Source organism: Squalius cephalus (genome assembly GCF_949319135.1).
Source record: "Squalius cephalus genome assembly, chromosome: 17".
In the NCBI taxonomy this organism is placed as follows: domain Eukaryota; kingdom Metazoa; phylum Chordata; class Actinopteri; order Cypriniformes; family Leuciscidae; genus Squalius; species Squalius cephalus.
Window position 1 is genome coordinate 993,519 of NC_137138.1, and position 27,692 is coordinate 1,021,210.

General features: G+C 39.2%; 2 protein-coding genes and 1 long non-coding RNA gene across 3 annotated transcripts in view; 1 reads left to right on the forward strand and 2 right to left on the reverse strand.

Moving 5' to 3' along the window:
• The window catches only part of LOC307144490, a 299,734-nt gene that overhangs the window by 47,393 nt on the left and 224,649 nt on the right, over positions 1-27,692 (reverse strand). The window lies entirely within an intron of this gene.
• Positions 346-13,215, forward strand: rad23b (RAD23 homolog B, nucleotide excision repair protein). The gene is made up of 10 exons (XM_079846872.1): positions 346-585; positions 5,604-5,685; positions 5,931-6,010; positions 6,788-6,990; positions 9,905-9,957; positions 10,065-10,192; positions 10,431-10,566; positions 11,299-11,426; positions 12,013-12,183; positions 12,767-13,215. The coding sequence occupies exons 1-10, from the start codon at positions 520-522 to the stop codon at positions 12,878-12,880; spliced, it is 1,161 nt and encodes a 386-aa protein (XP_079702998.1). The 5' UTR covers positions 346-519; the 3' UTR covers positions 12,881-13,215.
• Positions 15,984-24,859, reverse strand: klf4 (Kruppel like factor 4). Its single transcript, XM_079846871.1, has 6 exons — positions 24,634-24,859; positions 24,382-24,496; positions 22,088-22,829; positions 20,984-21,148; positions 16,472-19,420; positions 15,984-16,438 (listed from the first exon to the last, which is right to left on the reverse strand). Exons 1-5 carry the CDS (start codon positions 24,636-24,638, stop codon positions 19,245-19,247), a joined length of 1,203 nt encoding a protein of 400 aa, XP_079702997.1. The 5' UTR covers positions 24,639-24,859; the 3' UTR covers positions 15,984-16,438; positions 16,472-19,244.

Here is a 27,692-nt window from a genome sequence, read left to right on the forward strand (position 1 = left end):
AATATAAATAAATAAATAAATTGAAAAATAAATTAAATTACAAATAAATTGAAAATAATAAAAATACATTAAAAAAATTATAACTTAGGGGGAAAATAATACAAAAAATTATTTGATTAAAAACGAATCATATTTATTTTATCAAGTGGTTTATTGCTTTATTTATTTTCTTATTATCACATTTATTTATCTATTTGTTAATTTATCTATTTATTTATTCATTCATTCATTTTTAATGCCTGCAGGTTTGGTCCTCCATAATGAGATCCTGATAACGTTTAGTATACCATAAGAAAAGGGTATTTTTTTATATTCAACAAAAACTCAATTTCCCAGCAGCCCTGTTGGCAGTGACGCAATCGTTGCGCATGCGCCGTGTGGCGCGATGGGGGCCGGGCCGTCGACTGTTTATGCGCGTAATGGCGGCGATCAGGTTGTGATGAGCCACGGCGAAAAACACACATCCAGCGATCCAGCCCTCGATCAGTTTCCACACCGGCGACACGGAAGAACGTGAAAATGCAGATCACGCTGAAAACCCTCCAGCAGCAGACGTTTAAAATCGACATCGACGCGGAGGAGACGGTGAGAGACGCGCGCGTGAGAGGAGCGCGCGCTGCTAGCGGCTAACAGCTAACGGATTTCTGTCAGCGATGTCACTAAAACACACGAGAACACTCCATTAAGCCACTCAAACACACCATAATTATACTTATATACTTTATATGATCACACTAGATGCGTTTCTGTGCGCGCGCGGCGCTGTTTGGTGTTTACGGAGTTATGTGAACCGTTTTAGCATTAGCATATTAGCTGCTCGTAAAATGAGTTTTTACTTTAGTCGAAACATAGTTAAAGTTTTCTGAATAAGACACGCGATATTGCGATTACTTCAAAATCTCTGCAATTAACTTTTAAACGTTAGTATGACCTTTTAAAAGGGCAAGGCGGACAATTAATGGGTAATTTGGGTGTTTTAGCAAGTCATGCTGTGGTGTTGTAAATGGTTTAACGCGTGTTTTTAGTGTGTGCGAGAGGTTCATATAAACACACACTCTTCTATACACAGCTATCTGTGTGTGTCGGGTCCATTAACATGATGTATGTGTTTTCCAGACATTGAAATGACAGAATTCGGTATATTTTGTATGAAAGTGCTTCACTATTGGATCGTTAACGCGTTTTTATTGCTTACAGTCAGTTCGTGTCTTTATCAGGCTGCATGATGGTTTCTTCTAGATGGGGATTTTCCCATATCAGTTGGTTTAGTTTGGCATTGTTGAAAGGTCACTGTTGCTGGCTTCATTGTAACCCAGTGACTTTTCATTACAGATTGTATTTCTGTCTGTTTTCTCATGTGTGCCGATAGTCACGTGACTGTGGCGTGATCTCAATCTATTGCTAGTCTTTTGTCTTTTGATCCCTGTTGTCCAGATAAAGGGTTAGTTCACCCAAAAAATGAAAATTACCCCATGATTTAATAACTCTCAAGCTATCCTAGGTGTATATGACTTTCGTCTTTCAGATGAACACTCGGAGTTATATCAAAAAATATCCTGGGAGTGAATAGAGCCTGAGAGTTTGAAGCCCAAATAAGTGCATCCGTCCATCATAAAAGTAATCCGTACGACTCCAGGGGTTAATAAATTGCTTATGAAGTAAATAAAAATATCCATATTTATAACTTTATCAAGTATAATCACTCACTGGCTTCCGGTAACAGCTGTACGCGAGTCTAGTTCCGGCAGAAGAGTGACCTCTGACCCGGCGAGTGACCTCTGACCCGATGCATGACTAACTGACGAACGTGGAAGTGCAGAGGATCAAGAGAAACAAAACACCAGTCACGAATTACACGTTTAAAACGAGAATTTTTAAAGAGAAGTGTGGGAGGAGCTTAAGTTAGTTTGAAACGTGAGAGCCGCGACTCTCAGCTAAGCTTACGCTACTCCTACATCACGCGGCGGAGCCGTAATGATTACTTTTATGATGGAGGGATGCACTTTTTTGGGCTTTTAAAATCTCAGGCACCATTTACTCCCATTTTACTCCCTTTTAACAATATAGATGTTTCAAAGCAGCTTTACAGCGATAACAAGAGATTACAGTAACAGAGATTGTTATAGCAGCTTTTGAATAAAGTTATTGTCCAGATAAAGTTAGTTTTGATTGATTCACTTCCGATGCGATCATCATTAGTTATTACCTTAGTGGCCGCTAACACAACTAGGGGTGTGTCGGTTTCAGAATTGGTGATGACGGTTATGACGTGAGTCAAATGTGACCGGGGGGGGGGGGGGGGGGGGGCGTGTGGGTTGCGACGTTCATCTGTTATAGGACAACTTATTTTGAATAAAATTAATATTTGTGGAGTGTTCAATGTTGTTATCAATAGAGATACGCGGATGGGGTATTATTTCATCCGCAACCGCATCACAAAACTCGTCATCCGCATCAATGTTTTTTGACCAGATTTCAAAGCCGCACCCGCCCGCCATCCGCTGATTGTTTTGCGGTCTATGGACGATGCAATGCTCTGCTGATGCGAGCTGCAAGAAAGCCCTTGTCTGTTCTAGAAAGGATGCAGCAAAGATATTTAATGCTAATGTATGAGGCATAGGCCTACGCTGAGTTTCATTCATTTACGATGAGATGTGCTCTCGCTCTAGTTCAACTTCACAATGCAATGCAAGTGAACGCGGCGCATCGGCACCTCCATGTCACGGTTATTATATTGTCTCCTATATTTCCTTTTTATTTATTAAATACATGCAATTGGTTGATGAAACATTTATTAAAATTAAGATACAATTTGTACAAAACGAAATTCGCTTTAAAGAAAGGCTTTCTAAAAAGCAAAACTTAATGAAGTGGTAAAAATCATGTCTGACGATTTACAAAACAAAACTTCATTAAGTGGTAAAAACCATGTCTCCCGATTGCAAATGTTCATTGCTAATGTTTAGTATTGCAAATGTTTTTCATTTGTTTAATAAATCTCATAATGATGGAACATGACTAGGCTATATCATAGCTTTTATTTCTATCTCAAATGATTGGCGGTCGGTCAAGGGGTACTTGGCAAAGAATCAAATACAGTTGGAAACGACGTAGACCATTAATAACACAGACTGTTAACATTTGTTTTTAATTAGTATTTAAACATTCTCTATGATAAAAAATGTTTGTAAAAATATTTTAATAACACGGTTTTGGCGGTTATAGAAATCTAATGACGGTGTTCAACTATAACCGTCGGTCTCACGGTTATATACTAACCGTCACACCCCTAAACACAACACCGTTCTACACACTTAGGATGGCTTGAGAGTGAGTAAATTATGGGATAATTAATTTTTTGGGTGACCTATCCCTTTAAGATAACTGATTACTGTTTCTACTCATGTTTGTGCATCAGATGAGAGCAAAACCTGAGCTGAATTGATCTGAAATGATGACTCTTGTCCTCTGTAGAGCTGCTTTACAGCTGAATTTGTCTTCGTTTGCATCATTGATTCTGTTATTTTCCTGTTTATTACTGTCAATCTGCTGTAATACTGTATAAAGCGCTATAGAAATAAAACTGACTTGACTAATAGGGTGGATGTTTTGGGCGTTAATTTATTATACATTCATTTCATTTTTATCATCATTCATTTCATATTATTTATTATTATTCAGCTTGATGTGTTATTTAGAGTTGTATTTTTACCCATAAGCCCCTGAAAAAGCTTTTTTTAAACCAAATGACAAATTTGTGCCGTTAAATAAGTCATCTGGACCTGTAGGAAGGAAGACGCTCGCTGGGTTTACCTCTCTCTTCCTGTTGATCAGGCCTTTTGGAACAGATTATTCTTAGAAATCGTCTTTCCCAGGAAAGCAAAAACATAAATATGCAGTTTTCCCCCATATCTAGCTCCAGTAAGTTTAGTTTTCTTTTTAGAGCAAACAGAGAGAGCTCGGATCCGACAGTATTATTCAGATCAATTCAGTGTAAAGTTCATCGACAAGTGTCATTATTCAGATCAATTCAGTTCAAGTATTAGGGCTGCACGATTAATCGTATTATAATCGTGATGACGATGTTTGCTTTTGTCGATGATTTAAAAATAATCATCACAATATTTGCGCCGCTTAGTAATTGTCCTGAAAAAGTTAAAAATAAATTATTAGACATCATCTTGCATTGGTAACGAGCCTTCACTTATTCCTTCTTGTGGTTGCCAGATGTCAGGAAAATGAAGCTTTTCTCTTAAAAAAAAGGACACATTTTCTTCCCAGTGTTTTACCTAATCTTCTCCATCTGGCAACCTTGCTTTCTCTGTGCTGATGATCTGACAACACAACAAGCATGTACATTTGAGTTTAGCGATGCTGATTCTGAAATTCTTCCCGAATTAAAGGGTTAGGTTAGGCATAGTCATTAATTACTCTCCCTCATGTCGTTCCAAACCTGCAAGACCTTCATATTTAGAACACAAATGAAGATGTTTTGATGAAATCCGAGAGGATTTTGATCCTCCATCATTGCAACTTTCAAGGCCAAGAAAGTAAAGACATCGTTGAAATAGTCCATGTGACTCCAGTGGTTCAAACTTGATGTTACGAAGCGACATGAATACTTTTTGTGCGCAAAAACCCCCCAAAATATTGTTGAATAAAGTCGTTATTTTGGGGGGTTTTGCGAACAAAAAGTATTCCTGTCGCTTCATAACATTACGTTTGAACCACTGGAGTCACATGGACTATTTTAACGACGTCTTTACTACCTTTCTGGGCCTTGAAAGTTACAATTACATTGCAGTCTATGGAGATTCAGAAACCCCTCAGATTTCATCAAAAATACCTTCATCTAAAGATGAACGAAGCTCTTAATGGTCTGGAATGACATGAGGGAGAGTAATTAATGACAGAAACTGTAATGAACTAACACTTTAAAGCTGTTTGCTGTTGCTAAATCTGCGAAAGAACCTGTAATAAATCCAAACATGAATCTTGACCATATTGGTTGCGATCATGGTTGGTGAATGACTGCAATACAAAATGGAAATTGTCAGTACAAGTTTGCATTTTTAAAGCAATCTGAATCTGATTGGTCTCATTTGCAAGTGAATTGCTTCTCATAAAATATCTAATGTGATTTACAAAGCACTTACCAAAACCATGCATAACCAGAAGTCATATAGATGGTAAGTAGCGTTCAGTTTACTCTAATTAATACAATTGTAATCAATACATTTTTTGCATTCATTTCCCATGTGATGAAGCTATTGCAGTTGGTTTAATGAAGTCAGTAGCCAACGAGAATAAACGTGATTATGTTTACCCATGATCGTGCAGCCTTAAGTTTTATTCTCATCCAATAGTGGAAGTGCAGTCGAATCGATCGGTAAGAGTTTTAGTTTAAATGATCAGATTAGATGGATTGGAGTCGTTGTTTTGGATCCAGACTCGTTTACACTGAACTAACGACCTGATGACCTGCGTAAAGCGTCATTACAGACTCACAGTAGTTTTGTTTAAACAGGTTTTTTTGCTGAAACCAGATCACAGGTTTGCTCTCTTTCTCTTCTCAGACTTTGATTTGTTTTTGTCTTTCACAGGTAAAAGCCTTAAAGGAAAAAATAGAGAATGAAAAGGGAAAAGATGGCTTTCCGGTGGCGGGACAGAAGTTGATATACGCAGGTACGTCGTCTTTCTCTCTGCGTGTGATAAGTGTGATTGTGTGGCGTGTTTGGGCGGCTGTTTCCAGCTGATAAGGATTCGTCCTCGCAGGTTTTGCTCTAAAATGATGTGAAATGCAGCGATAAAGTGTGTTTGTGCAGCGGCATCATTTGATGGATGACTGACAGCTGTCAGATTCAGACGCGAGAGCTGCTGGCTGATGAATAACGTGACGCTTGTTTTCATTATTTTGTGTCATACCACAGGCAAAATTTTGAACGATGACACGGCGCTCAAGGAGTACAAGATAGATGAGAAGAACTTCGTGGTGGTTATGGTAGCGAAGGTGAGACATTTATAGAGTTTTGTGATGTGTTTGAGTCTGAAACATTTGGAAATTATTAAAGAGGAATTATGAAAACACAAATATCATTAATGGAAGTCAGTGAAGTAAAAAGAAAAGTCTTTGACTTTGAGATGGAGGACATTTTTTGGATCTAAATCAAGCATCAAAGCATCATATATTGCTGTTGAAATTCATTTGTTCTGTTTTAATCTATGGATTCTGTTTTAATGGTTTAATTACATTGAAATAATAATAATAAAAAAAAAAACGTCTAATCCATTTAATTCATAAAACGTGAATAATTTAGTACAGTTTTTACAATAATAGAAATGTTTCAAAAATGGTGGTAATCTAATGAAGACAAAACATTAATTTAATTCTTAGAATGTAATGAAATGAAAATGTAACTATTCATTTTTTTTTTTTTTTTGGTAAACAAAGTGCTGCAACGATTAATTTTAAGCACTTAAAACATGTAAAATTCAGACTCTAGTCCTCTGCAGTTTGATTTATTTTTTTAAAATGATTTATTAATCCAAAATATTCCAAATTCCTTGATTCCATTTTATTCAGTAAATTCCATTTTATAGTTTGAACCATTACGATTGAACATTCCTGCTGCTGTACCTTTAAGACCTCGACATGTAAATGAGCTCTGTTATGATTGGCTGTTTTCTGCTCACTGGTGTAATTCCCTGAACTGTAGATGATGTGTTAATGATAATGTGGATGTTTGTGTGTGTTTATATGAAGTATAATGTGATGTGTCTCCTGCAGCCTAAAGCGGCTCCTGCATCTTCATCTTCATCTGGATCCGCCTCCTCATCTGTTGCCACGGCGTCTGGCTCCGCCTCCTCCATCACTACAGCGACGACCCCGACCGCCACCCCAGAAACCCCGACCGCGACCCCGGCCAAAGACGACAAACCCGCCGAGGAGAAGCCAGCCGGCAGCACTGCGCCCTCCTCCACACCCGCCAGGTACACACACGTTTGAATGCTTTTATTTGGATCTGAAAGACATTACAAAGAAAACAAGATCCACATACTCTGGGAAGAGTCTTTGACAAGGTGACAGGTCTACAATTCATGGCTCACATACCTGTACAGGTCCTTCCATTTATGATACTCAACACATTAGTGTTGTCAAAGACCCGGCACTTCGGTACCAAGTCGGTACTAAATTTTTTTTAAACGTCACGGTACCAGGTTTCCTCAAACTCGGTGCTTGATGCGCGTGCGTGCCCTTGCATTAGCTTTAGATTTATTTATGGAGATGAGAAATAAAAAGCCGTCATTATGTCATTAATATCAGTCCGTCAGAAAAGCAGTTCTAGGCTTATTCTTGGCTGGATAACTCTTAGCAGGTTTAAAAAGCCCTTTTAAAATTAAATATGAATGCAGTTTTGGATTAAATGAAAGTACAGTCAAGTCAAATAAAACACGTTTTATGTCCTGTATAGATTGGTAGCACTACAATAAGATACCATTCATTAACATTACTTAATGCGCATCTAACATCAACACATTGAGGGAACAATATATTTTTACAACATTAATTAATGTTTGTGAATGTTATTTAATACAAACACTTGATTGGTCATGTTTGTTCACTTCATTCATTGTGCATTAAATTATGTTAACAGAAATAATGTTAACTTTTGATTTTAAAAATGTATTTTTAAGTTAACCCCAAGGAGAATAATTGCGACAGTATATAACTATTGTTTATTGTTTGGTCATTTTATCTAATGTTATCTAACAAATGGAATCTTATTGTAAAGTGTTTTTAATACTACAGTTTCCATCTTTGTAACCGTGATATACACTTTAATATATGTAAATTTAATCTAAATTAAGATTTGGTACCGAGAACCGTGGATTTTCACTGGTATTGGTAACGAATACTGAAACTTTGGTGCCGTGACAACACTACAACACATTAATGATCAACAAAACGCCTCCGTCTCCATATCTGCTCCCTATGGTGGCTGAAACAGCAGAATTTTGCAAGCCTTTTTGCCTCCTTTTTTTTTGCCCCCCCGATCACACTCTTATGGACATGGCCCAAACTTCCAAATACCAGAATTATTAATCTACAGTTGTATCCAAGTTGGTCAATGAGATCTACCAGTGGTTGTTATAAGAATAGTAGCAAGTATCCATATACAGGTCAAAACAGCAGCCAAAAACACACACACACACACACACACACACACACACACACACACACACACACACACACACACACACACACACACACACACACACACACACACACACACACACACACACACACACACACACACACACACACACACTAACTTGACCCCTAAACCTGCCCATCACAGAAAACTTTATGCATTTTTACATTTTTAATAAAACACTATTTAGTATGTTTTTAAAGCCATTTGAAATACGAGGACTCGAGGAAATGTCCTTATACAAATTTCTGTCCTCATAAATCACAAAAACTCACTCACTCACTCTCTCACACTCACTCACTCACTCACTCACTCACTCACTCACTCACTCACTCACTCACTCTCTCACTCACTCACTCACTCACTCACTCACTCACTCTCTCACACTCACTCACTCACTCACTCTCTCACTCACTCACTCACTCACACTCACTCACTCACTCACTCACTCACTCACTCACTCACTCACTCACTCACACTCACTCACTCACTCACTCACTGACTCACTCACTCACTCACACACTCACTCACTCACTCACACACACACTCACTCACTCACTCTCACTCACTCACTCACTCTCACTCACTCACTCACTCACTCACTCACTCACTCACTCACTCACTCACACACTCTCACACACTCACACACTCACACACTCACACACTCACTCACTCACTCACACACACACTCACTCACTCACTCACTCACTCACTCACTCACTCACTCACTCACTCTCACTCACTCACTCACTCTCACTCACTCACTCACTCACTCACTCACTCACTCACTCACACACTCTCACACACTCACACACTCACACACTCACACACTCACACACTCACTCACTCACTCACACACACACTCACTCACTCACTCACTCACTCACTCACTCACTCACTCACTCACTCACTCACTCACTCACTCACACACTCACTCACTCTCACTCACTCACTCACTCACTCACTCACACACTCACTCACTCACTCACTCTCACTCACTCACTCACTCACTCACTCACTCACTCACTCACTCACTCACTCACTCACTCACTCACTCACTCACTCTCACTCACTCACTCACTCACTCACTCACTCACTCACTCACTCACTCACTCACTCACTCACTCACTCACTCACTCACTCACTCACTCACTCACTCACTCACTCACTCACTCACTCACTCACTCACTCACTCACTCACTCTCACACACTCACACACTCACTCCATTTATTCCATTTATTCTTTTCCAAATCCAATTTTAGTCTTTCCCAAATTCCATTTTAATTTCATTCTTTCCAAATTTCATTTTAGTCTTTTCCAAATTTCATTTGATTCTTTTCCAAATTCCATTCCAAACTAAATAAACACATGTAAAGGTCATGTTGAACATCTTTCTGATGTATTAAAGCGATAGTTCACCCATAAATACCCACAAGTCTTCTGTTCATCTGAGGAACATCTGAGAGATTTCTGTCCCTCCATTAAAACTCTGACGCTTCGAAAGGTTCATAAAGAGATGGTGAAATATGAATGCAGCGGTTTAATCCGAGCCTTCTGAAGAGACACGATCACTTTATATGATGAGCAGATTCAATTTAGGCTTTTATTCTTGTGTAAACATGAATCAGCACTGAAACATGGTAAACTGAACCTTAACGAGATTAATATTGGATCCTTTTCCTCTTTACAGTTCGGATTCTTCGCCAAATGCAAACATATTTGAGGAGGCGACGTCTGCGCTGGGTAAATCCACACACACACACACACTCACTCACACACGCTCACGTTCACATCTGTGTGTTCCCGTCTCCAGTAATGCATGTGTCTGGTGTGTGTGTGTGTGTGTGCAGTGACGGGTCAGTCCTACGAGAACATGGTGACGGAGATCATGCTGATGGGATACGAGCGGGACAGAGTTGTGGCGGCACTGAGAGCCAGTTTCAACAACCCTGACCGTGCCGTCGAGTACCTGCTCACGGTGAGAAACATTACATTTAACCCTCATCCTTCCCTCGCACTTCATAACACCTCTCAAAATGACCCAAAGCCATACAATTATATATATATATAATGTTTTTTTTTTTTTTCGAGTTTCGATTTGTACTGAATGTATTCGATTTGAATTTCGAGTACATGCTCACGGTGAGAAACACTGCAGCAAAAAACACTGTGTGTGTCTGTGTGTGTGTGTGTGTTTGCATGTGTGTGTGTGTTAGGGCATCCCCGCGGAGGGCGAGGGCAGTGTAGGAGCTGCTGACCCAGTGGCTCCTGTAGGTGGCGCTCCTCTTGTAACCTCGGGTCTCTCTTCACCGTCCAGTACCGCCCCGTCACAGCCCAGCACAGGATCAGGCGGTGAGTGACACACACACACACACACACACACACACACACACACACACACACACACACACACACTCTGAAAGCACTGCGAGTTTGAGTCGCTTATAATGTGCATTTGAAAAAGCAACACGCGTCAAACATCTTTCCAAACATGAGAAGCGTTTATGAACCTCTTGCCCAACAAAAGACATTTAATAACACGCTTTTCCTCCAGACTCACTCCGTGAGGACAGCTGAGCTCCTCCTGTGAGATGATGAGTGTGTGTGTGTGTGTGTAAGGACAGCTGAGCTCCTTCTGTGAGATGATGAGCTTCTCACACAGAATAAGGCAGTCGTGTGTTTATTAGTCGTGATTAATCAAAGCGTTTCAATCTTCTGTTTATTCAGATACAGCAATGGGGGTTTCCTGGAATGATGTGTGTTATCATACCTTCTGCAGGGCGTGTGTGTGTGAGACGCCCTCTGGTGTTCAGATGGATATGGTGTGTGTGTGTGTGTGTGTGAGACGCCCTCTGGTGTTCAGATGGATATGGTGTGTGTGTGTGTGTGTGTGTGTGAGACGCCCTCTGGTGTCCAGATGGAGCATTTCCTACCGATCAGCCGCTGCACTGACAAACTCCACATAAAATAATCACAGCCTTTGCCAAATCGTGTGCGGTTTCATTGTGATTAATCGTGCAGCTCTAGTTCTTGACGTGCAACAGTTTCTCTGACTCTCTCCTGTGTGTGTGTGTGTGTTTGCAGCCAATCCTCTGGAGTTCTTGAGGAACCAGCCACAGTTCCTGCAGATGAGACAGATCATCCAGCAGAACCCGTCTCTGCTACCAGCTCTACTCCAGCAGATCGGCAGAGAGAACCCACAGCTCCTGCAGGTACACACACACACACACACACACACACACACACACTCTCACACACACACACACACACACACACACACACACACACACACACACACAGATCATCTAGCAGAACCCATCTCTGCTACCAGCTCTACTCCAGTAGATCGGCAGAGAGAACCCACAGCTCCTGCAGGTACACACACACACACACACACACACACACACACACACACACACACACACACTCTCACACACACACACACACACACACACACACACACACACACACACAGATCATCTAGCAGAACCCATCTCTGCTACCAGCTCTACTCCAGTAGATCGGCAGAGAGAACCCACAGCTCCTGCAGGTACACACACACACACACACACACACTCACTCACTCACTCACTCACTCACACACACTAAGTCAGAAATGAGAAGGAGGCAGCTTCACGCAATACAATGTCATTAGAGACCTAAATGCACTCTGTCTCTGTGTTTGCAATAGCGTTCAGATGCGGATTACTGACTCTTGTCTTGATCTTCCTGTTCAGTGCCATACATGAACCCTCAGCAAATCAGGGCTAAGCTTTTCTGTGTTTCTTGTTTTCACAGCAAATCAGCAGCCATCAGGAGCAGTTCATCCAGATGCTGAACGAGCCGGTCCAGGAGGCGGGGCAAGCGGGCAGTGGGGGCGGGGCCGGGGGCGTGTCTGGGGGCGTGGCCGAGGCAGGGGGCATGAACTACATCCAGGTCACGCCGCAGGAGAAAGAAGCTATTGAGAGGGTGAAACACCATTTTGTCCTTTTAAAAGCACATTTTTTAATTTTTGTACATATCTTATTGGAATCTGATCATATTTAGCAAGTGTGCAAAAAATCACATGGAATTAGTTTCAAGCTGCTTTGAAAGCGTTGTTTTCTCACAGAAAATAATAATATAATGGAGACATTTGCATTTTACATTTGCAATGTTTTTACTGATTCTAATGACTTTCATGCAATTTAGTTCAAAGTTGGTCAGATGGGCTGTATGTATTATGAAGGCAGTGTAGAATAATGAGAGTTTTTAATTAGCTAACACGTTTAAAACTAGTTAAAATGATTGACCTCAACAAGCTGTTGATCATCACACATCAGCCCACAAAGTTTATAACAGTGCTTTCTTGACTAGGGCTTTTTCCCAGTCTGAGACTTAAGATACTTTTTAAAGTCATAAAGTCTGAATTTCAACTTTTATCTAATTAAACCGAGGCCCTTTAATTAAGAGAGAGAGACACAGATGGAGGATCTGTGCTGGCGAACGATCAAAGGTGTGCGAGTCTGTGGTCTTATCTAACCTTTCCATGTTTCCTCTGCTTTTTCCTCAGCTAAAAGCTCTCGGATTCCCAGAAGGACTCGTTATACAGGCTTACTTTGCTTGTGAGAAGAATGAAAATTTGGCTGCAAACTTCCTTTTACAACAGAACTTTGATGATGATTAGAGGAGGAGTGGCGCCCTGATCATTTCCCCCTCTTAAGTTTTCCTTTTTGAATGATCATTTTTGGAGAAGAAAATCTATACAAATACTCACTCACTCACTCTCTCTCTCTCCCACACACATACACACACACTCTTTACATTTTACACACTGGATGACATGAGCACGTTTGTCTGGAGATCGTTTGAACATCATCCAGTTGCAGAAATCAGTAAAAGCCTCTTCATCTAACATTTGGCCGTGTGATACCTGTTTGTTTTTCATTTGTTCTTTTTTTTTTTTTATGACCAATAAAGAACGTTGTTTTCTCCATTGTTAGGACATGTTAGCAGGTTCAAGAGGCTTGTGGAATTTGTTTTCCTTGAATTCGGAATCACGTTTGATCAGGACTTTTGGTTTAATCATAGTTTATCATTGTCCCTGCTCAGGACGGTGTTGTTTCTTCTATTTCTTCTCGCTCTTTCTTTCACTCACTCAAGTTGACCAATAATAGGGATCCCAAATACTTAAACTGCAGTTTTAAATAGCAGTAAAGATTTTTAAATAAGCAAATGAGTTATATAAGATTGTTTCCTCTCTTTATGAAAGTATCATTAAAGGATATCGGCTCTTCTTGTGGATGTTTTGAGTAATACTGACAAATGCAGGCCTTTAATATACATTAAGAACCATTAAAAGCATGTATATGACTTCCATCGTTTGACATAGTTTGGACGTCAATATCACTATACTGTAATTTTTACAGGGAAATAAATGTTTTCGACGTAAATACGGATTACCCGTTCTTGATCTGCTGCTGTTTATGTCGTTAGGAGCTCATTTGTGTTTTATTGCATTAAAAACGGCAAATGAGAAACAGATGAAGCTGTATACACACCTGAAAGACCCATACTACACACGTAATGTCTTACAACTCAAATAGACCATATTCAGAATGAAGTTATGAGCAGAAATAGGCATAGAAATTAACACTGTCAGTTCCTTTTTTAGCCGTTTTTATGGGTGGTGAATTTGCAGTATTTTACAGTAATAATGCAAGTGAGTTTTTCCTTTAAAAAAAATAAAATAAAAGTTATACATTTAGTGTAATTGTATGTAAAATCATGTCGCAAACGTCTGACTGAAACATCACGTGATTAGAAAAGCCCGCGCTTGTGACCGGAATGGCGGGAAATCCTGACCGTTCACTTACAAATATTAGTACAAACGGCGAGATAACGTCAGCGATAACAACTTTAAAATGGACGTTACATAGAGGTAAGTAAAAAAATACGCTGTATAATTAAAATATTACAACAAAATATGCTGAGAGCTAAAGATTAACTTCTGGTAGAGAGTTAGTAGAGAAGAAATTGAGATATTTGGTCAGTTAGACCTGATGTCTCAAGCATTTACCTCACATACTTGGTTTTGAAACACCTTTCCAATTGAATTTGTGTCTTATATGTGTTTTGGGTAAGACGTGCTTTAATTTTACATTATTATAGGCTACATTTTGTTTTAACATCAAAATCACATGAGCCTTGGTTGAACCAAATGTCCAGGAGAGTAATGAACATAATGTTAGACAGTAAAAGAATGAATGACCATCTTTGTCTCACATCGAAGCCCATTTCCGGAACATAAGAGAAAAAATACATTAAGGCATAAATCTCATTAAAAAACATAAAAAGTAATTTTTTTTTTTTTACTCTGAACGTCGTAATCTATTTTTTTTATGGCGTAATTACGATTTAACAAAGCATGGCTGGGTAACCCACATTCTTCTTTTTAAAAAAAAATCTTATTTTAAGTTCCACAGAAGAAAGAAACTCGTACAGGTTTAGAACAACTTGAGGATGAATAAATTATGGCGCCATTTTTGTTTTCTGCCGAGTTTGTCCTCCAGTGGGCGCTGTTGACCGCGACTGGAAACACGCCTATGCATTTACTCAGTGTATAAACCACTAATTATATCTAACATTTTCCTGTTGGCGTTCAGATGTGAATAAATACACAGCATAGCTAGGAAAATATTAAAAAAGAATGTTCAGCGTGTTAAAAAAAAAATAAAAAAATAAATTAATGCAATAAATTCCAGCATATTTTGTTAATATAAGTGATTTTAATACCTGTGCACACATGTGCTCGTAAACTAAAGCTGCCAATGAAAAATCAAAGCAGTATTTCAGTTCTTTCCCCTCACATGTTAATATGAAAAGTGCGTTGACTGGATCTAATCAAAAGTAATAAAAACATCAGTGATTGTTAACAAGAACATTCGGCACGTCTTTAAATATACAAAAGCACGCCAATAAAATATAATTTTGTCTGATATCCACTGCATATGAACCTCTATGATATGAACAGACAGATAGTGAGGGTCAGTCTGTAAATAATAATAATCATAATGGTGAAGGGAATAGTGTCATTGAGTTATATAAGAAAATCAGTTTAGTTTATAACTAGAAGGAAATGAGTTCATTTGTTAATCATTAATGGATCATTAAAATATCGTGATATCCAAACATTTGATTCGAATTGTTGAAATTAGGACAGCATTATCAGATTATTTGCTTTTATTGATAGAATGTCTGAAATATCATACCATGATATACAAATGAATCGTGTTTAGGTAACACTTTACAATAGGTTCATTAGTTAACATGAATGAACAATACTTCTACAGCATTAATTAATCTCAGTTAATATTAATTTCAACATTTACTAATAAATTATTCAAATCAAAGGTTGTATTTGTTAGCATTAGTTAATAACATGAACAAACAATGGCTGTATTTTTATTAACTAACATTAACAAATATTAATAAATACTGTAACAAATGTATCGCTCATAGTTCATGTTATTAATTAATGTTAGCCTAACTAATGAACCTTATTGTAAAGTGTTTCTAGTATTTAAAAAAAATGCTGATTCACACTTAAAATCATAACATTTTCATGCAGTAAAAGCAAAAATCAGACTGAAACCAATTTTATAGAGAAATGAATGTGTTCTGTCTGCTAAACATGATAATATGAGCAGAAAACCCTGATTATGCAGCTTAATCCATGCAAACGTTCAGTTTAATCACATTATTCACTGAACAGAATCACAAGTCACATATACCTTTTATTTTTGGTTTATTATTGGATTGCATTCATACATAAAATACAAAAAACCTTAATGAAAAATATTTACAAATGTACAAAACGTAAGATTATATTACATGAATCTGACTATAAACAAAACAGCTTTGTTCAGAGTTATTTTTTGTTGTTGTGTCTTATATAAAAATATGCATGTCTTACATATCAAAATTATTGCACCTTGCAAACCACAGTGCAGTTTAGATGTCCGTCACCGAGGAGCGCTCCAGTAAAGTCCACTTTAATCTTTGGTACCGCACTGAATACACCAGCACCTTCTCGTAACACACCTATAAATTATTCTGTACCTGAAATTAATGGCTTTTAAACAATCCAGTCGACGGATCAGTGTTTGAGGATTGAGAGATGGAATGTGGGTCAATTAAAGGCCTCGTTAATACATATAATCAGGGTTTGAAATCAACGTTTTCACTCACCGGACAATTTAGCTTCTACATTTTTTACGTCACCGGACATTCAGAACTTCAACTTGCCCAAAAAAAAAAAAAAAATTTAAGTAAACCAGATTAACTACGTCACAGCATACATATAATATTTGGATTTCACACATTCATTTCTTACACTGCAAAAAATGCTTTTCTTACTTAGTATTTTTGTCTTGTTTCCAGTCCAAATATCTAAAGATTATTAAAGCATTTACTAGATTAGTAAAATGACATAAGATATTATGTCCTGTGTTAGAATTAATCAAAATTAAGTGAGTTGATGCTTAAAAAAAGAAATGGGGTGAGAAAAATAATGTTAATTCAAACAGAAACAAGATTATTTTTCTGACCCCATTGGCTGATAATTTTTCTTGTTTTAACTTAATTTTTATTTATTTCCCCAGAAAACAAGACATAATATCTTATGGCATTTTACTCATCTAGCATCTTGATTTAAGAATTTTTTGATATTTTGACTGGAAACAAGACAAAAATACTAAGTAAGAAAAGCATTTTTTGCAGTGTATTCTTATTCTCCTCCCTTCAAAAAATGTGTTTTATATGGACTGATCAATACAGTACAAAAAAAAATTAGGATGTTGGAAATTAATATCTTTTCTGTTCACCAAATGCTTTTTAATCTTCGCTATTGCTTCAATGCAAGTGAACAAGCGTTGTTATTTGTTGTGTAGTGACGTGTGTGTTTGAGTGAGCAGATTCTGCGCAATACACTGTATTTAATACATCATGATGACAAATGTTGAGTATTTGCGCTAAATCTGCGTAGATTCCCCAGCAAAGAGCAAAGTGAGTAAACGTAATAACAACACGCCAGATTGGCTCGTGATTGGACGGCGTTTCCCGCCACAGTGGATGTTTCCCGCGTTTGGCGAGTGCTAATTTCAAACCCTGCATATAATCTAATGTGTATCCCTGATATTCATATACTTCCAGTCTTTAGTTTGGCACTTGGCATCTCCAAGTTTTGTCGGTAAGTAGACGCACGTTCCAGTATCGTCCCAGAAAGCAGACAGAGCCTCTCGAATCACCAGCATGTTGGAAGACGACGACAAAAAACACAAAAAAAGAAGAAAAGAAGAAGAAAAGTCCCAACCCTGATGCTGTGGAAAACACAGCTCGTCGTGGAGTTCCAGCGGCTGCGTTTACTCGTGCTTCAGTCGGACTGAGGTCATTCCTGGATGTGGAGCTTACGTGAACGCTGAACATGTGATCGGGTTGATGTGCGCGGTTATAGTTTAAGTGTGTCATTTTGGTGATCAAAAATGAGTTTATATGTCAAAAGCTTAAAATCGGGATATGTTTTTGGACATGCGCACACGAATATACACGAATTAATAACTATTCTCATACATTGGTTCTTTATTTGTTTTAAACAGCAGAATTAATATTTATCCATTTCTGGTCATAATTTGGAGACGTTGAGCGTATGACGAAATATATAAATAATATAATAATTATAGTAATATAATAATAATAGTAATTAATAATAATATGTTGTTAATGTAATAATAATGTAATTTTATAATTTTATAATGACGGGAAACATTTATATGACACTTTATTCAACTGGAACAACAGTCGTTCTGTCATACGCTATTATTACGCTATTGCTACGTCATTACGCTATTGCTACGTCATTACACTATTTCTACGTCATTACACTATTTCTACGTCATTACGCTATTGCTACGTCATTACACTATTTCTACGTCATTGCGCTATTTCAACGTCATTACTCAATTTCAACGTCATTATGCTATTTCAACGTCATTACGTCATTTCAACGTCATACGCTATTTCTACGTCATTACGCAATTTCAACGTCATTACGCCATTTCAACGCAATACGCTATTTCTACGTCATTACGCAATTTCAACGTCATTACGCCATTTCAACGTAATACGCTATTTCTACGTCATTACGCAATTTCAACGTCATTACGCCATTTCAACGTCATATGCTATTTCTACGTCATTACGCTATTTCTACGTCATTACGCAATTTCAACGTCATTACGCCATTTCAACGTCATACGCTATTTCTACGTCATTACGCAATTTCAACGTCATTACGTCATTTCAACGTCATATGCTATTTCTACGTCATTACGCTATTTCAACGTCATTACGTCATTTCAACGTCATACGCTATTTCTACGTCATTACGCAATTTCAACGTCATTACGCCATTTCAACGTCATACGCTATTTCTACGTCATTACGCTATTTCAACGTCATTACGCCATTTCAAGGTCATACGCTATTTCTACGTCATTACGCAATTTCAACGTCATTACGCCATTTCAACGTCATACGCTATTTCTACGTCATTACGTCATTTCAACGTCATACGCTATTTCTACGTCATTACGCAATTTCAACGTCATTACGCCATTTCAACGTCATACGCTATTTCTACGTCATTACGCAATTTCAACGTCATTACGCCATTTCAACGTCATACGCTATTTCTACGTCATTACGCAATTTCAAAGTCATTGCGCCATTTCAGTCCTTTCAGTTTCGGTTTTCAATCCGATCAGGTGTTCACATGTTCTCTAGATCGGATTAGAAAAGGAATAAACCCCTTTCAATCCGATCGAAATTTAATTGGGATCGATTACTGTGTTTTTCCACGAAGGCTTTCCAGTCCGATTGAGCCGATCGCTAACGGATTATAGGCTGCATGTAAACGCAGCCACTGACTCTTGTTCAAAGGCAACACGTGGTTCTCCAGTCTCTTCCCTTGTTCTGACGTCCTCCAGTTGTGGTTATAGGTGGCGCTTCATGTGCAGCGCGAGGTGGTCGGACCGAGAGAACGCCCTGTCGCACTTCTGGCACTGAAACGGCCGATGTCCCGTGTGTTTCCGGTAATGCCTCGTGAGCTCGTCCGAACGGGCGAACTTCCAGCCACATCCCTCCCAGTCACAGTGATACGGCTTTTCTCCTGAACACACAAGCACACGCAACAGTTAGCGTTTCACCCTCAGGTCCTAACGAGAACAATCACACACAATTAAAGAGAGAGGGAGAGGGAGAGAGAGGCAATTCAGATGTTGCTCGTCCTTTGGTGTATTGAATAGAAGGGGAAGTCATACACAGGCGTGTGGTTTATTTCATGAGGGATCAGTATCAACCTGCTGTTTGACTAGCAGATCACAACACCTGCCAACGGCACTCTCTTCAGATCGGCATTACAGCACATGTGTCTCACAGAGGGTTTGGCAATCGAAAATCCAATACTTGAGGTCAGGAATCGGAAACTTGTTATAAAATTAAAATTTTGATTCCTCTTATTGATTCCTTTGTGAGTTTTTCAATATGAGAGACGGCAGAAATAATATTAGGCACTGAAAACAGTGTCGTCTCACGCTTGAGTGGTTTTAAAATCACATTAAAATCACATTTCTGTGCATGTTTTGGATGTGACTGCGACGTCGCGCTGGAACAACAAACACAAAGTGTGGCGATGATGATCTCAGGTGCTGTTTATGTGGTTTATTTAATGTTAAAAGCGTGTCATGTGACTCTGAACATCATTTAGTGCTCCAGCTTTGTGGCTGTAAAAGCAACAATGGATAATTCACCTCAGATCTTGAAATTAAACAAATGGAAACAAGAACATTCAAACTGTGAACAAGCAAGTGTATTCTTTGACAAAGATTGTTTTAGTAACTCAGCCTATGTATTTTTAATGTTTAAATGGTGTAATATTTGTGTATTTGATTATGTAGCTACTTATCCATTTTCTTGCGAGTGCCGTCGAGATTACTCTCTGGTGCCGCGAGACCCCGCCCACACGCTGTTCTGATTGGCTGACTCCACCCACACACTGCTCTCATTGGCTGACTCCGCCCACACGCTGTTCTGATTGGCTGACTCCACCCACACACTGCTCTGATTGGCTGACTCCACCCACACACTGTTCTGATTGGCTGACTCCACCCACACGCTGCTCTGATTGGCTGACTCCACCCACACGCTGTTCTGATTGGCTGACTCCCCTCACACGCTGTTCTGATTGGCTGTGGGTTTTGATTGATTTTGACGCATCTCGCAGTCGCGTTACCTTATTGGAATCGAAATTAGGAATCAATAAGAACCGGAATCGATAAGCAGAATCAAAATCGGAATCGTTAAAATTCAAACGATACCCAAACCCTACTTGCGTGAACAGACTTTCAATGGAGGGACAGAAATCTGAAAGATGAAGGAAAGTCTTAAGGGTTTGGAACGACATGAGGGCGAGTAATTAATGACAGGATTTTAGTTTTCGGGTGAATTAACCCTTTAACCCTTATAAAATGTGCCACATTAATCAGCCAGTAAAGCTGAACACACGTCTGATGTTTTCAGGACTGTTAACGACAGCAAGAAAGAAGACAGTCCTGTTCCCTCATCAGCTCTGCCTCTGATTGGTCCAGCAGCTGTGATTGACAGGGGGATCGACCAATCCAAGAGTCCGATTCAGAACCAGGAAGACGAAAAGACGTATGCCGCAGACACTGACCTGTGTGAGTCCTGTGGTGGGCTTTGAGATGCGAGCTCTTGGTGTATGTTTTCCCGCAGCCAGCGTAATCACACGTGTGTGTCGCGATCCGCTTCCTCGGCCAGGAGCGTCGACCCCGCTTGGGCTTGGACTCTTCCGGCAAACCCTCAGCTGGAGAAATCAGCTCTGCCAAAGAGTAACGAGTAAAATGGCCAAAATTAGCTATATAGACCAAAAATCCACCTGTCACTCAAGTGGCCACACCCTTAATTATGCAGAACTTTAAGGCTTAATATAATTTAAATGGATGAGTTATAAAAATATTCACCCCCCTCACAGTCATCATGAAGGGCAAAATCAGCTATATAGACCAAAACCACTTTTAGCACCAGACTGTAAACATGTGTTTTCCTGCTGTAAAGTTGGCCATTTTAACTTGGAGGTCTATGGGATTGAGTCTCTTCTGCAGCCGGCCTCTAGTGGCCAGTGGATGAACTGCAGTTAGGTTAACGCTTGGTTAAAACTCAGTGCAATTGATTGAAAAAAATCATGGACATAATTTGAACAGGTTAAATGGTCCTGAAAACAATAGTCACACTTGTGTTTCTCACGGTCAAAAACAATCGCATTGGAAATGAATGAGACGAAGTTCCTCTAGTGGAAGCGTTTGGTATTGCAGCCGAACAACAAAATAGAGTAAAATGTGATTTTGAAAATATATATTTCATATATAAATTTTAAATTGGATTCTTGTGCAATTTTCTTCACAATACACGTAAAATTCTGTTACTTTTTAAAAAACTTTTCACTTCATCAATAATCTGCCAAGTGTCATCTCTATAAAGAGATCAAACTTCAGTGTGTCGCTCTAAAGCGTTCAAGATTTACCAGTTTAAGTTAGAAATTAAATATTCAGGTCTATGCTCAAAAAGTGAATAAATGGATTATAAATACAGCGTAAATATAATTAAGTATAAAAAAATACTAAATATTAAATAAAAAACATTATCAAACTCAAATATAGTACATTCGTTTCAATGACAAAAAAATAAATCGGTCATGTTTGACCGACACGCGCACTGCTCCAAAGGGTTAAAGGTAAAACGACTAATAGTAGTGACTGACCTTGGTACTGAGCGGGAGGCTGCGGAAAACCGGAATAACCGGAATATCCCTGAGCCAGAGATAATGAAGGCTCTCCCAACACCTGAGCTTGAGGACGCTCGTCCGGAGAGAGAGAAGAAGTGGAAGATCGACCCGTGCTGAAACCGTGAGGATCCAGAAGCGTTCTCTGACCGACCCCGGAGCCGGAGTTCAATCCCAAGTGAATATCCATGGGTCGGGAGATGGTGCACGTGCCAGGACACTCCTCTTTAATCGGAGGACATACGAACGGCACAGACGACGTGTCCGACATTAACCCGCCCTTGCTGATGCTGTATTCACTCATGTCCCGGGTGGTCTTCACCACAAACTTCCCTTGGAGGCTCGTGGGATGAAGATAGGCAGGATCCAGCTCCGGTCTCATCAGCTCCGCAACGAAACCTCCGGAGGGAGACACGTCGCTGATGTCCGGGATGTTGTACAACATGTTGTTGTCCTGGTCCTGAGGAGAGGGCATCTGATAGGTGTAGGGCAACGGGGACGGGGGAAGAGTTCTGGACATCGAGGCCTCCTGTTGTTGTTGTTGTTGTTGTTGTTGTTGTTGTTTTTGAAACATGCTGTTCGACAGGATGAAATCATAGTCCAGCTGGTCGAGTTCTTCCGGTTCCCTCTTGGTCATCACGGATGGGACGTCCAGGTCAGTGCAAGTCCCGCCTGAAGACATGCAGGGGTGTTTGAGCTGAGACATGTCCGCCTTCCATCTCTTATTCCAAACACAGACATGCAGAGAGAGGGAATGAGACAAGGTAAGTCTCGCACACGTAAACATCAAACGTTTATTCTTGCATGCTATATAATCAGTTGATTTTAATCTGGTTTGATTAATTATGAAAAGATGCTTTAATCCAGCATTATGTTCCCAACTAAGAGTGAAATTGCGTGAAATTAAAGGACGTTTATTCTTGCATGCTAAATAATCACCAAACTAGCAGTTGATTCATTTTAACCTGATATTATGAATTATTAAAAGACTCTTTCATGCAGCAATTATGTTTCCAACAAAGATAATCCAACCTGAAGCGGACGATAATAATGTCTCAAAGACGTAATCATCAAACATTTATTCTTGCATGCTAAATAATTGCCAAACTATCATGTTGATTTTAATCAACCTTGTTCTTCTGATGTTAGGAATTATTAAAAGACTCTTTCATGCAGAATTATGTTCCCAACTAAGATAATCCAACCTGAAGTGGATGATAAATAATAATGTCTCAAAGACGTAATTATAAAATGCATGAGATTAACGGACGTTTATTCTTGCATGTTAAATCATCGCCAAACTATCTGTTAATTTTATGAATTATTAAAAAAACTCTTTCATTCAGCATTATGTTCTTAACTAAGAGAATCCCAACCTGAAGTGGATGATAAATAATAAGTCAACAAGTCTCAAAGACGTAATTATCAAACGCGGATGTATAATCGCCAAACTATCAGACTGACATGTTGATTTTAATCAACCTGGTTCTTTGATGTTATGAATTATTAAAAGACTCTTTCATGCAGCATTATGTACCCAATTAAGAGAATCCAACCTGAAGTGAGCTATAAATAATAAGTCTCAAAGACATACTTATCAAATGCGTGAAATTAAAGGATGAGTAGGCCTATATTCTTTCATGCCAAATAATCGTCCAATTATCCTTGATTTTTAATCTGATGTCATGCATTATTAAAATACTCTTTCAAGTAGCATTATATTTCCAACTATGAGAATCCAACCTAAAGTGGACGATAAATAATAAATAACGTAATTATCAAACGCGGACGTTTATTCTTGCATGCTAAATAATCGCCAAACTATCCGTTGATTGATTTTAATCTGATGTTATGCTATACATTATTAAAAGACTTTTTCCATGCAGAATTATGTTTCCAACTATGAGAATCCAGCCTGAAGTGGGGGATAAATAATAAGTCTCAAATTTGCATGCTAAATAATCGACAAACTGTCCGTTGATTTTAATCTGATGTTATGCATTATTAAAAGACGCTTAAATGCAGCACTGTTTTTATTTTTCCAACTATGGTGCCTTAAGGACAGTCCAACCTGAAGTGTGAGTTAATAAGACTGTCCGACGGTGAGATAGCGCTCGCGAGGTTCACGCCCCTGCCGCGCGCGTTGCTCGAGGAATATCAACTACGAGCCGATGACATAATCTCACCTGCAGCGGAATTTCGCGAGTAAAGCGCGTGAATGTGCGCGTGAACTGACCGCTGACCATCACCTGTCGGATAGATCAGATACTCACCGAACTGGCATTCCCAGGTCCAGTAATGGCATTGTGCTTCACATCAGCAAAGCTGGAGATCGAGGGCAAAAGCGTGCCGCTCAGAGCCATACTGTCAAACTCACTCGGTGGCTGCCTGCAATTGAAGAAAAAAGGTAAAAATAAAATAAAAAATAATCCTAGTCACGCTGCTGGGCTGGGGAAACTATCGCTCCTAAAACATGACACATGAAAACCCAAAGGAAAAAAGTGTTGGAGAAGTGCAAAACGCACCTCATGAGTCCAGTCAAAAAAATGAAATCCTCAGTGTTTTAATTCTGCGATCCTGTCCAACGCGCGCGTCAGACGCATGTCCGTGCCATGCCGGTGGACACGCGCATCAGAACCCGGCTCGGTTTCGTCGGGGATTCCCTGTCTATCGGTTCCCTCTCAGAGCCATTCGGGACGCGCTCGTTCTCCGCGGTGTGGACTCGAGTGAGTGAATCGTCAGATCAGGGCTTTCCTCGCCTAGTTCTTAAACCCAGGACACGCCCCTCGTCGCCGGGCAACCGAGGGAAAAAACACGGCGTGACGTCATTCAGGAGAGAAAAAATAATAAAAAGATCTGGCAGTGCGCCGGTATTTTGTATCCACACAAACATGTGCGTGTTAGCAACCGGGACTCACACGAGGACGGATCATTGGCGAACAGAATGTAGTGTTAGTGCTCGAGCAGAAAAGTAGTTTGTTGTGTTTGTGGAGTGTGTGTGTGTGTGTGTGTGTGTTACCTGTGACACCTGTGCGTGCCTAATGAGTTTAAACGCAAACTCCTGTGAGGCGTGGCTGTAATTAACGCTAATTATACCGCAATGCACAGGACAATGGCAGACGAAAATGTGTGGGATTTCTTCCGTGATGAAATGCATTATCCCTTCATTCATTCATTTAATTATTCATTCATCCATTCATTCATTCATTAATTCAGTCAGTGTTTATCACCTGATCACGAGTAAAAACACTTTATTTTACACTGTCCTTGTTACATATGTCACATGTACTTACTATAGTAACAACAGTAAATTATGCATAATTACATGCAACTAACCCTCAACCAAACCCTAACCCTATAGTTAGTACATGCAGTGCATTAATATCACTCAGTACTTAAATATATGTAACAATGACACCTTAAAATATAGTGTAACCAAAATCTATTTCAGGTCTTTTAATGTCAGCATTCTCACTTGTATTATTTTTTATTGTAATCTACTTATCTTTGCACATCGTTATGGTTTTTAAATTCACGTGCCTCATAATCTTTAATCACGATAACTTCCTCTTGCATCAACATCTCTTCTCTATGTTATTCTATGGAAATATTCACACCGTAAGCGAGTGTGGAGTTGTGTTTCGATCTAGTATCGCACATCTGTTGGACAATCTCTCCTAAAAGTGTCTTAAATCTGAATCAGGAAACGCTTTTGAGAGTGTAAATATCCGAGTGTGATGTTTCAAACGGCGACTTCTGCATAAACTCGTTCCCGTATCGGAGGATTTGCCGTGTCTACAATCGTCTTTGTATGAAGAGCAAACACAAGCGCTGGGACCATCCTGGTACATCAGGATCTTGTTCGTTTGGCTCTGTCAACAGCAGGCCTGCATTTAGCCACAGAATACAACACACACACACACACACACACACACACACACTCAAACGTCTCACTATACTAGTTATATGTCATGACTAATGCAGATAGAGAAATGTTGATATGTGATTATGGATCGGTCAGGATAGGGATAGGGATGGTGAAATCTCATGAGTTGCTTTGCTCTTTGCACCTGATTTTACGAGGGAATAAGTGCTTTAGGAACGAGAGAAGGCGAGACGTATCTAGTGCCATCGTCTGATGTTTATTTACCCTCCTTTGCAAAGATACGATAAGCTTTCTTGGTTTCGGAATGTGAAAATACCGCTTTCTGAAAAGCACAACATATGCGGTGATGAAACAGTGCAAGAACGGACATGATTCGCTGAGGTGATTATAATGGCAGTGATGATTATTTTAGGGTTTTCACCAGCTTTTATGCAAACGAACATTCCTGAAGGAGCATCCGTACTATCCGTATCCAATTTAATTTCCTTGGCACACTGTATGTGTGTGTGTTTGATGATGTACTCTGATAGTCTCTATACCTGTGGGAACATCTTCACAGACTCTCTACATCCAGGAATCAGAATGCAAATTAGATATTTAAATAAACAGGTGATTTTCCTTCAGTGAATTTGCATATGGGGGAGTGTTGGCGGAGGAAGATTAATTTACTCGACACTGCACGGCTGAGTTATAATCAGTGAAGTCTGTGGTAAATGAATGGACAGTTGCTATCAGAGTATGTTTGTTCAGTCTGGATCAATCCTGAAAATAATCTTGCGAGGCTTAAAATATTCCCAGACTAAAACGCATGTTTGAGCTGTTTCAACGGAACGCTTATCTTAAAATATATCAGTGACAATGTTTTGTCTCAAGATGCACATCAGGATTCAAAGGCACGTTTATAAAAGCTCCTTAAATGCCCTAATTAAACTAAGGCCTAATCCTGGCTTAATCTAAACCCTGTCTGTGACTCTAGGCCGATATTTTTGCAAAATTGAGTTTTTCCTCAAATGTCTAAACTCTTCGTTCATCTGTCCTGCGCTTTCATTTTCACACACTCGTGCTTCCGTGTCTGATTCTCGTCTGTTTCTCTCTCTCACACTGTAAAAATATTTCCATTAAATTTACGGTAAAAAAACGGCAGCTGAGGTTGCCAGAAATTTAACGTAAAAAATACGGTAGCAACATTTTAAGTTTTACAGACTTAACTTAAATTTGCTGTAGAAAAAAGTATTTCACTATCTGATATAATGTTAATTTACAGATCTATTGAATTACTAATATCTGTTTGGTACGATTGTAAAACACTGACAACCACCAATCACAGCGGAGATGAGAGTCACATGATCAATCACAAGCAGCTTTTCCGCATGCTAAGAAAGTTAATACTAATATATAGAAGCTGCACAGTGTAATTCACACACACACACACACACACACACACACACACACACACACACACTAAACATCATCATAGAAACACACATGAAATTAAAAAAATGCAATAAACATAACATAAAACCCTAATGTATATAACTGATTAGAAAAACTATGAAGAAAGTTATTTCAGCAAAAGTACATCACATGTGAAGTGTCGCAGGGAATTGTGGAAATGTAAATTTATGTTTTTTCACTGTAAATTATACAGTGACTTCCAAAAACTCTAAATTTGACGGTATTTTACTGTAAAATTAAATT